Source organism: Manduca sexta, chromosome 14, assembly GCF_014839805.1.
Source record: "Manduca sexta isolate Smith_Timp_Sample1 chromosome 14, JHU_Msex_v1.0, whole genome shotgun sequence".
NCBI classification, from domain to species: Eukaryota; Metazoa; Arthropoda; class Insecta; order Lepidoptera; family Sphingidae; genus Manduca; species Manduca sexta.
Genome location: NC_051128.1, coordinates 7,821,011 through 7,833,289, shown reverse-complemented (window position 1 = coordinate 7,833,289; position 12,279 = coordinate 7,821,011). Strand labels below are relative to the sequence as shown.

At 34.1% G+C, this 12,279-nt stretch overlaps 3 protein-coding genes across 3 annotated transcripts in view; 1 reads left to right on the top strand and 2 right to left on the bottom strand.

The window, feature by feature from the left end:
* Positions 1–1,338, bottom strand: part of LOC119189351 (clustered mitochondria protein homolog) — a 33,460-nt gene extending 32,122 nt beyond the window's left edge. The window contains 1 exon segment of the mRNA XM_037438665.1: positions 1,066–1,338. Within this exon segment, the coding sequence (XP_037294562.1) occupies positions 1,066–1,183 (118 nt within the window). The 5' untranslated portion in view covers positions 1,184–1,338.
* A 930-nt stretch (positions 1,339–2,268) lies between these two features.
* LOC115456114 (INO80 complex subunit E) lies at positions 2,269–7,110 on the top strand. The gene is made up of 6 exons (XM_030185009.2): positions 2,269–2,416; positions 2,491–2,700; positions 2,799–2,983; positions 3,160–3,286; positions 3,597–3,793; positions 6,962–7,110. Exons 2-6 carry the CDS (start codon positions 2,494–2,496, stop codon positions 7,014–7,016), a joined length of 771 nt encoding a protein of 256 aa, XP_030040869.2. The 5' UTR covers positions 2,269–2,416; positions 2,491–2,493; the 3' UTR covers positions 7,017–7,110.
* Positions 7,111–7,173: 63 nt separating this feature from the next.
* Positions 7,174–12,279, bottom strand: LOC115456113 (AP-2 complex subunit alpha). Its single transcript, XM_030185008.2, has one exon. The coding sequence runs from the start codon at positions 12,001–12,003 to the stop codon at positions 9,211–9,213; it is 2,793 nt and encodes a 930-aa protein (XP_030040868.2). The 5' UTR covers positions 12,004–12,279; the 3' UTR covers positions 7,174–9,210.

Here is a 12,279-nt window from a genome sequence, read left to right as displayed (position 1 = left end):
ATGAAAAAAAATATGAATGTTTAAAAATTATGAACTAGCTATTTGTTTTATTTTGAGCTTGTAATTCTATAGCTAATACATATCACAGATACAGTAGCGTGGACCTAAATCCTATTGAGCAATAAATAAATGTTCTTTCTGATAACATTTTTAGATGTGATTGCGAAAGAATTAGAATACATTCTAGTTTGAATCAAGTAAGATTACATTACACTTACAGTTGGACCTGCCCCTGTCAAGAAGATTATATATAACAAACTTGTAGCTTTCAAATCATCCATCATTATCATGACCTACATACATATTTCATGGCATGGTTGTTCAATTTGAAACATTTTAATGAATGTAATTCATGCATGATGTTCAATTTGAGATTTGAGTTCTTAAATACTAATGAACTGCTTATGCTAGGCATTAGTTTGTGACAAATATACTGGATCAAGAAAGATATCCTTTTAGTTGAAAACTCAAAATTAATTCAAATAAAATTTATTAATTAAAATTAAGTTGCTAAAAAGTAATACAAATCCACTTTAGATTTAAAATGCAATATTATCAATAAGAAAATAGAAGCTTTTGTTCTTACTGTATGAATGTATTTGGCAAATAAATAAATAACATTTAAAGGTTGTTAATAAGAGTTGCTAGCCCACAAGCTGCATCTTTTATTTAAAGTATTTTATTATACTGACACTGGTATGCACTTTGAATACTCATTATGCATATTTGTATATATGCATGTAATAACATACAGTAGTTGTGTAATAACTTTATATTATCAGAATGAAATATATTAAATTGTGTTTACTATGGCGAGTATTGTTTAACTTTATTAATAACATGGGTCCTATAAAAACGTGGTACCTTCTCCATGAGCTTCGATTGGATTATGGTGAACATAGAAAAATAAAATGGTCACATGATTTTATACATAGTGGTCACATGACCTTATTGCTCTCAGTACAACCGTATCACAAATTTACCACAAAAAAGAACAATAAAAGACTACCGAAAAAACATTTTTTAAATGTTACATAACTGAGGGCATGACCATTTAATACTTACCTTTGGTAACATTGTCGCCACCGCTTTTATCATTCACTGTAATGTTCGCTGGACATTTTTTCACTTTCTGGGAAGTATTTTTTGAGGAGCTATCATTCACTTCACTACCGAGAGCCATCACAACACGAGGAATCAATCCGGTTCAGATTGACCGCGACGACACGGTTCCACTCTCAGCTGAAAGAACACATGCGGTAGACATAAGGTTCAAATTCGACTGACATGAATACAAAGTGCAATAAAAACCACCAAAATGCAAGAACACCTTACACCTGAATAAGACTTACAAATGCCGTAACTTTATAATACAATCGGTTTATAAATTTGTATTACCAAGGTAAATTTTTATTGTTAGTTTCTGTATGAAAAGGCGTTTTGTAATACATTACTATTTTTTTTAAAGTTTACTATGTCAGTCGCAGGGTGATTACGTAATGTACATCAAAATTATTTTTTTAGGAAAAGTGTCGTTATACAGAGACATCTAGTGGCAGTGAACAAATTTTACTAATCAATGACATCCACATGACGTCTTTAAAATGCGTTCAAAATTTACTTTCTATTCCTTTTACAATAGACTCGAGATTATTTTCAACTAAGTACGTGTTATTTCATAATATTAAATTTTATTACCACGTAGCTCTCATTTAACACTTCCACATTAGCAATTGAACGGTTCATAGTTGTGATCGCACTGACTAAAAAATATTGAATGGTAAGCTATATTGATCTAATTAGTTCAAGATATTTTCTAAATTCGATCACTTGGTTGTGGCGTCTATATCGTAGACGACTGACCGCGTACAAACATATGAATAGATCAAGTCCATTAGGTGGGCTATTGCAACCCAGCGCTACGCGTCTTTTAATAGGTGCAGGTGTATACAAAACCTATAGAAAGCGTTTTTGCGGTGCAAACTGGCCGGTTTAGTGAGTGTTAAATAGTGAGTGCGATTCTATAGAAGAACAAAAATAAAATATATTTTTAATTTAATATATTTTTTACTTTAATACTCTACTTTTTTATATTCTTTATTTTATTTCTATTTCTATTTATTTATTTACTAAATCGGTATTTCTCATGTTAAAACTATAATAACATAAACTAATGATTTTTTACCTTAGCTCCCAAGGAATGAATTCAATAAAATTTATCAAGGACCAAGGTTGTCAAAGATTTGATAAATACGTAAGACTAGGCAGTATGGTCGTAAGACTATAGCCTGTCCAGTGTCCTCTAAGAACGAAGAAAAAAAAATCAAAGATTTGACATTTGACTAAACCAAAATAAAATTATCTTGGCTTAGTTTCTTTATAAACATTAATAGTGGCGACGGAAAATTATCCTAAGGTTTAACATACATTTTTCGTATAACATGATCCAACAAGATTAAAATAATAACATATTGTATTAATAAATTACAGAAAATGCTAGATGGGTGGTACTGCCGCTCTATAGCAAACATGCAAGCCAATGAAGCAGCCAATGTGAGTACCAACGCGCCATCGGAGCCACCAGGGACTCACGATTCCCAAAAGGACTATTCTAGTGACAGTAGCAGTGATCCAGAACCGGAGCCTAACTACAGACTACAATACTTATCATTGAAGAAGAAACTGAAATTTCTCATCTATGTAAGTACCTTTTAATCAGTCTAAAGACTTTTTAACGTAAAATAAACGTTATTTAATACAAAAGATATAAACAAAATCTTAATGTTCTCATATTTCAGGAAAATGAATGTTTCCAAGATGCACTCAGATGTAGTCAGAAAAGATTGCTGAAGGTGTCTCGTGACCGAAGCTTTTTGCTAGATAGGTTACTGCAATATGAGAGGCCTGAGAGCACCACTTCTGAAAGTGAAGACACAGAGTCATCAGATGATACTGATTATAATCGTGTAGATGTTATTAAAAGGTAAGCGTCAGTAGTAATTGGATTATACTTGTATAATTCACATGTCTACTTACAAGCTATTTTATCAACCTAGATACCATATGGCAATAAATCATGTAAAGAGAGAATAATAATATTATGATAAAATCAGAGGTCATGTTCGTTAAAAATAAATCATATTGAACTTTTTGCTACAGGAGAAAAATAGAAAGCAATGCTTCACAACAAAATACATCTGCAAATACATCAATAAATAAAGGTGCCACTGCAGTTAAGCGAAAGAGAACAGTAATGCCGAAAAAACCACCCAACAACAGTCTTCTAGTGAGTATCACACAAATAAATATTTTAACTGTGTCCTGCAAAGTTAAAACTCATGAACATTTTGACTGTGGCTCATGTAACAGTTGTGTTTTGGGCGCAATGTGTATTGATGTGGCTTAAATCTGGAGTGTGGAAGAAAATGAATATAAAGCCATCTCATTTACTCATGTAATATAGCTAAATGCCAGTGTGGGACATGTTCTATGTATGGTGTACCACACTGGTGGATACTTCATTATTCATTGTATATTAAACATAGTTCACTGAGCTCTTTACCTCTCATAATTACAAAACTACCTTTTTATTACAGCATCAAGCAAGTGGCGCATCATTAGCGAAGGTGCCACCAGCACTGGGCTTCACCCTGTCTGCTAGTGATGGCCACATGACACCAGAGGAGGTGGAACGGCACTTGCAGTCACGACAATCATACCTCGAGCTACTGCCCGAAAGAGCACCGCCAACTGTACCCACTGAAATGTTCAGTAATGATCCATCACTTGATAGGTGTTTAAATGTTTTTTTTTTGTTTGTTTTATACTATTGTAGACATCCCAACGTTTATATTGCATTATTACCTTTCATATTTATCCATGTCCATGTTACTGCACCCCACAACAATTTGCTTTATCTGTCAGATCAAATCCCATGCTTCACACTCATCAGTTTTAGATAGATGCAACTAGATATTTATATGTTGAATTCTTTAATTTTTTATCAGTTTATTTTTAAAACACCCTGGCACAAAAGCCAATCGGCCCATTATGAAATAATGTGTTGGTTCAACCAAAGATTTCACCATGACGAAAAGCCTTTTGTGATCATAGTTGATTCATATGTGTATTTTATGGAATAAAAACATTTAAATATGCAGGTGGACTCAATAGATCACGGCTACTTTCAATGTTTGAAATACTGTAGGCACTCATAATCTGCTATAGTACTAGGTACTAAACCTTGTGAGGAAACCTGCATACCTGAGAAATTCTCTATAGGAATTTTTAAGTTGTGTGAAGTCTATCAATCTGCACTAGGCCAGCTTGGTGGACTATGGCCTAATCCCTCTCAGTAGTAGAGGAGGCCTGTGTCCAGCTGTGGGACAATATATAATACAGGGCCGATATTATTATACTGGGTACTGTGCCATGTTGTTACACATACAAAGTCATGTATGTGATATGGATTCTGTTCTATGGTTATTTATAATAACCTATTATAAATAAATATTCATACAGAAAAATCATTGAGGACACTGAGTAAATAAGAGATAACTCTTATCTACATAAGTATTAATTCACCGCGACTTGCTCTTAGAAATAAGATAGAAAACTGATAATTCTTATATATAATAAAATTATACAGACCAATGTCTGCACATTATAGATATTGAAGAAAAACTAGTATGGGAGACTGATACAGCAACAGAAGCAAAACAACAATTTTAGAAATTGTATCTGTCTGTATACGCGTCACGCCAAAACTACTGCATGGAATTTAGTGCCGTATTCAACAATATATTGCTTAAAGTCTAACTTAAAACTGGGAAATTAGAAAACGAGACTATTATCCTGGATTTTTTTTCGCAATGGTAGCGCCGCGACCGAACCTGGTAACGGATATAAAACAATTGCAGTGTGCGCAATTAATTCGTGCGACAAAAAAATTAAAAAATGTTTCGTATGTTTTTTTATTGCAAGTGAATGAGGAGACGAGCATGTCGATTGCCGTATGGTTTGTCCGCCCATTATCAATAGTACCTAGCAAAACCATCCAAAACGTCAAATTACATAGTATTGTGTTAGTCCACTGTGCTCTTTACCCTAAGACCTGAGATATTCTCAAAATGCTCAGTAATTACACTTACAATAATGTCATGTCCTTCAAAACATAAAGCATGCACACTGCTGCAGTGGAACAAATAGATATTGTGATGGTACCTATGGCAGTGGTACCTACTGAGTAGTATGTCAGCGTTTTATAATATGACGACTACAAAAACAATAATGCTGGTGGTGGTGTGGTTAAGCCTTTACATGAGACCCAACCACCCACACTGGCCTACATTCTTTGGGTTGTATGTACAAAGAAGAATAATACAAAGTACTCAGGCCGCTCATCACACCCCAAGGACCGACATAATTGACACCCTAGGGCTCCTGTATCTTAGTAATTGCCTATTATGACAAGTAAAAGATACCATAGTGGAATTATCCATGCATCTCCAATGCATAGGTCGAAGAGATTCTGGGTCGGCAAAAAAAAAAAGACATATTTTTTGTCATGACTTTACTTAGTTGTAGCTCGAGATTCAGGAAGTTGACAGTGTTACACTCGGGTACTTCGGTAAGCAAATAAAATTGTTCCTTCGCCTGATCTCTATTCGGTCTTGTGGGATTGTGGTGGCATCGGAGTGTGAGGGTATAGACAGTGCACATGTATATTGAGCATACTTGTGCACTATATCTGCTGCATATTTCTGTTATGGCTAGTTCCGAGTTCCGAGACTGGTCGTCGTACTCGACATTGGGTAAAGATATTCGATTTTCTATTGGACATTTGAACATTCTAGCAGTACTTCTCGAAGAAATTCTGCCACTTAAAAAACAAAGATCTCTGTCTTGTTGAAGCTACAAATTGTTTATTGTTTGAACCTAAGTTATAAACGCTTGTTATTACGGTAAAGGAAAACATAGTGAGAAAAGCAAGATAGGTTCTTTAGAATTCTACTAGAGTTTCGAAGGTAATAGCAGCAATAACATAGTGGGCACTTGAGAGTGGGACGGACTGCTAAGACGAATGTTTGCAGCTTCAAACCCAAGGGGCACGCAACTCTGAGTTTTCTAAAACTATTAATTAAATTGAAGTATATTAAGTACCTAATTAGTTTTTTTAGGTAAGTACGTTTAAGAGGTAAACGAAACGCTCTTTACCCTAACATTTCAAATAGTCTTACTATGTATTGCCGAATGTATATTATCGCCTACATATAAATAATACAGGCCTGGTATTACAACCGTGAAGTAATCTCAAGACGTTCATCCCCTCATTCATCTCATGGCAGTTTTTGTGACCTTTGTCTTATGACTATCATTGTGGTATCTCTGTATCTAGGTAATTTATTTTTTGGTCGTTCGAATATTGACCCGGTTCTATTGTGTAGTTGTATTGCGGTATGACTGCCGCGTCGTGCTGTGCCCAGGTCTCGGGGTTCGATCGCCAGGTCGGGTATAGCACCATTGGGTTTTTCTGGAGTCAGGGATTTGTGCCTGATATTGGGATAAGGTTGCCCCTTAACATTTGGGACAGAGTAAGTACAGATGGCTTAAACTGGCCTCAATAGTTCCGCCTCTGTCGCAAGTATCTCAATTGAATCTTGTCCTATTTCTCTGTACTGCATATAAAATTTAAATTATGCAAGGGTACTATTTTGTATATCAATTCGTCCGATTTTGCATCTAATGAATAATGGCCAATATTTAAAAAATCCATTGTGCATTGCAGATTTAATCAGAAAAGTTTATAGTCTTAGAAATTTGGTGCCATATTTTGTCATTTTATGCCAAAATATAGAAAAGAATTGTTGGACCTAATTTTAAAGGAAAATTTAATTATACGATTATTTTAATTTATGGGCTTGATATTATGTGACAAATAAAATTATATTTTTTGTTTCAGTGAATCAAATGACGTGTTAGAAAATTCACCAAATGTTGAAGAATGGTTTGATTAGTACCTATTAATAATATCTATCAATTCAATAAGATATTTACTATGTAAAATGTAACTTAGGTTTAAATGTTGTAATAAAAATTTGCAAATGATAACTTTGTTTTTACATCCTACATGCAAGGCACATTGAAACATTGCTACATTGAAAATTAATTACATGCTTTGGATAAATATTTTATTTAAGACAATTACAGTATTGTTTTGAAAGCACAAGAACAAACATCTATGTCTATTATTGAATCACGCCCCTCTGCGATATTTTACAGTTGACAATAACCACATAGGTAATATATAAGTGTACATGTATCAAATAAGCATGTATAGTATAATTTAATACCATAATATACATATTGTGTTATACCACATTTTTAACAAGATTATTATAATTTGAAATGATATATTAATTTTTATTTATCGATTCTTAACAAGTCTTCTATGCAACGAAAACTTAAGCATGCTAGTGGTTTTTATAACATTACAATGTTTTAATACTAGATTACCTACATTATTCTACACTCTACATTTTGTGGTACAAAAAATATAGAAACAAATCATATAAGGATGTGAGATTCCTAAATAAACTCAAAAGCACGCATCAACTAGCTTAATCTCTGTTGTAACACGCCACACACACAATACACATTACGAGCTCATTTCCGAGATATACCATTATTAAAATAGAAATTAAGTGACAATAGCAAAGAAACAGACTACTTAAAATCAGATTCACACTATGCTACTAAAATTTATGCGACGAAATCATTATAATTAAGTAGAATATTATGAGCATAAATATTTAATACATAACTTTAACTAAAACCGACAGGAATGTCATTCATTATAATAATTATTAGTACAGATATAGACAATTTTTATTCACATTAGTGTTTATCAAAATTAAGTTTATATGAGATGGTTAAATTTATTTTATTCCAATGTCTATGTTTTCATATAAATACGACTCTCAAAAAGTAATAAATATTTTTATCAAAGATGTTTATTATATTAGGTACGCTTTTAGAAACAAATACATCTGCTATAATATCATAAATATCGTTCTGCCAGACTACAATAAAATAAAAAATAAATGTTAGCTCCATAGGAAACTATGAGAAGGGGGAAATCTGGCGCTAAACTCGTATCTCCCACTTTAAATATGACTAAGTATCAACAGGAACTTTACATAAAAAAATGAACATCAATAAACTCGAAAAACAGCAATACTTTTAGTTTTCCTCGAAACATTCATTTAGTCTATTATCATGCAAAGTGACATCACACTACACAATATTTGATACATGTTTTTAGTAATAATAGATAACACTTAGGAATACAATAACGATAGGTTCTCAGCAGTATGGAAAAATTGTGCATAATTTTCAAGAAAAATAAACCTAAACAAATCATAATATTCTGTTAGGTATTCAGCACATATTTGACTTGCAAATAGCAATTCAATAACAAAGCAATATTCCATCCTGCCGAGACTTGAAAATGAATCAAAATTTTGTGATACATAGATGTAACAGCCAAATATGCACTTTGGTACAATATTCCTTATATTTCAAATATACATATTTGATTATCATTTATGAATAATCATACTATAATAATAAATTGTAGATCTCTTGATTTATGGATTATATTAAGAGTTGATGAAGCTTTGAGAACCCTATTTACTTTCTATATATACAAAATAACACAATATTTTTGGTATCAATATACCAAATAACATGAAAATTCCTATGCATGTAAAAAGAGATGGAAAATTTCGTAAGGGGCTGCATTTTACCCAAACAATCTATAATTTATCACTTAGTAGAATAACTGGAATATTTTTTATTGCTACAAAATAAATTTTGGATGAATTGGTTAATATCATAAAAATTGCCTAGCACTTAGTCCTCAAATAGAACGAAATTCATTGTCTTTTGACTTAACAAATTTAATATTCCATACATGATTTTGTGTCTCAGTTTAGAAAATCTAATTCTAAGTTAGCAATAAAATAAATTTAAAATTGTACATATTATGGGATTTTATTTTTCATATAGAAAAATGTATTGTTAAGGTAAACTTGCATGCGTTTACATTAAACATATAACAGCAACTCTACATAGTGACTGTGACCCTTTGTGTGACTATTACATCAAATGTGATGTCTATTGATGTTCTTTCTAGTCAATGGTCTATATTTAAAACTGATCTGCCAGCAGATTACATATTTCCTGTGAGACTGATTCCTTGCTGGATCTTATTGTCAGTCTATACATTTGAGCTTGTTTGTTTGGTTCCAATCTCATGAGACAGCCAACTTGTTGAACTCTGGTGTGTACAATGCCAGCGCATACAAAGTTATCAGGATTAGGATCAATACCATCCAGTAGCTGCATACCAAAACCAGCTAATTTGGTACGTGTTGCACTTAAATCAATGGATCCTTGAGCTTTAAATATTTTTTGGGCTCTTTGCTGTTCTCCTCCTAAGTTCTTCCACCTTGCAAAGAATGATTCACCATTCATTTCAGTTGGTTCAAAGAATTTGTTCAATGTAAGTGGAAGTTTCATTGTGATCTTTTGGGGTACATTATTATAAACAAATGATACAGACATGCTTGGTGTATCCGTGAAGTCTTCTATACACTCTGCAGTCAACATTTGCTGAATTTGGGCACCTGCATCCAATACTGGTTCCATTGGCTTCATCTGTACATTCAATTTGAGTAAATCTGTCCAATGCAATTCTGGACGAACATTCTGAATTGGGAATTGTGTTTTATTGCCATAGAATAAGCCAATTCTACCCAAATTCTGTCGGAACTCACTTTTGACTCCTATTTGAATCAAATCATTTTCAAACAGGACTCCATTGTTTTTAAACAGGAATTTCTTGATATTATTTTGTTGAACTGTACTGGGACTTATTTTTGGAGTTGTATAGAGATCTCCGAGCACATCTAATAAGCCATTGCCAGAAGGAGGTGCTGTGGTGCCTGGTGGTGTGGATAGTCCCAGCAGATCTGCACTGGAGCTATTTGTATTATTAGTAGTAGCATTAGTGATAGCAGCGGGCATTGCTGTTGGTTGAGGGCTTTTTGATTCTCTGACATCATCAGGTATACGGCCAGGCTTCTTCTTTTTCAAAACAGCGAGTATAGAAGATTCTCTCTCTGGGAATGCAGGCATCTCTTCCAACACCGTAGCCAGTACATCAGAGCTTGCTACAATACTGAGTTGTAAATATTCTGAAGCTCTCTGTTGTAATTCAACATCAGCTGAACGTAAATTAGAATCAGCACGGAATACTTCTTGCACACGGTTCTTAATTTCAGGGAAAAGGTTAACAAGTTTGATATAAGTTGACAAGAGAAGTGCTCTAGTAGCTACGGAGCATAAATGATATTTAGAGTGAAGCAGTTCAAATTGTACTTGTGGTGAGGATCTAGTATCACCTGCTATTAAATTTCCAAATTCTCCAAGGATGTAACCTCCCACTTTAACCATATTTTCATGGCAAGTGGGTGCCTGTAATGCTTCAAAAACTGTTTTAGCTGCATAACCTTGCACTTCTTCTCTATTGATTACAATCTGAATTACCCTGTACCAAACTTCTTCTGATACATAGTCCCCTGCAATTCTGATCAGATTTAAAATCACATCAACATACCAGGTGAAGTCTGTGGCATATTTTTCAGCTAAAATAGCCACTTTGAGCACCATTTCTTCTCTGATTGAATAATCAGCAGTTTCTAAATATGCCAACATTTCTTGAACAATTTCTTCAGCATTTGTTTTGTCACACATTGCATACAGCAAATCTACAGCTTGTTGTCGAACTGAAACATCTTTTTCCATTTTCATAGACAAAATAACTACTTCTTGGTGTTTTTTGACTGCTTCATGTGAGAATTCAGAAGTAGCAAGATGACACATTGACTCAAGAGCTAAATATCGCAAATTTGTCTCACGGTTGCTCAAAAATTGGCCCAGTTGGTTGCATGCACGGACTAATAAATTTGGTTCACTATCATTGTGGATAATAAGGCTGATAGCCTCAAAAAGTACTGCATTCTTTGCATTTGAGTGTTGAACTTTCTTTGATTTTGGGGGCTCCTGGGCTTTGTTAAATATAGTTTCAAGGCATTCTGAAAGCCTTCCTCTAACACCTGGTTCCTCTGATGGTGGTGTGTAGTTTTGCAACAAACGAAGCAGTTTGACAGATAACCATGGAGCTGGTACAAAGTAATATGTGTAGTCTTGAAGGTCTGTATAACTAGCAGTAACAATCCTGCTTAGTCTAGCAACAGCCAATGTTACACATCCTTTATACTCATCTGGGTTTTTCTTAACAAGAGCATCAATTAGAGATGTCGCTGCAGTCACCACACCCATATGAGGATCATTAAGCAAATGTATAATACGAGATGTCCATTCACCTCCAGGTATGATTTCTGGTGATTTTCGGAATAGTCTTAAAAGACACAATGCAGCAGATTGCTTTACCACATCCATAGTATCTCCTGAGACTAGAAGCTTTGGAATCTCTGTTCCAAAGGCTTCGGCCATGTCTTTGCTGCCAATATTAGCAATGCACTGGAGGGCTAAGTTGACATGGATGGGGTTGCGAGATTGCAGATCATTTTTAATGCTTTGAATGATAAGCTTAATTAGGTCACTGTTGGTGTTGACCAGGACGGATATGAAAAGATATCCAATCTGTTTTTCGGAATATTTGTTAGACGAAAGCAGATTGACCGCCTCCATGTGCCCAAAGTCGATGTCATGACCGAGCAGAAAAATAAATAAAAGTTTACAAACGTACTTTTTCTTTTGGTACCCATCAAGAGTTTTGTCGCCTTTGAACTTACTTCTTATATTAGCCAGCTCCTTGTTGATCCTCTTTATTTCAGCTTCTTTACTTTTACAGTTTCTTATATCTGATATGAAGACGGCGAGCCCTCGCATTCCATCTCCCCTAACGGCAGGCATATTGCCAAGTGACTTATCGAACACCAGTTTTAAGCCTTTTCTTCACACTCTTGCCAAAATTGAAAGATATAAGATGGTGACAATATAATACGAGGCGTAAAACCTGATATCGGCGACAAATTATGGCAAGTTAATTAGCAGCCGTCATTACAACTGTGATTACAACTAATGCGAAAGATGAGTTCTCTTCTATAAGTTCTACAACGCCTTCCTTTATCCATAGATCCGTTTGAAACGTCAGAGAACTCATTGTTTATGGATCAATATTGAACTGTC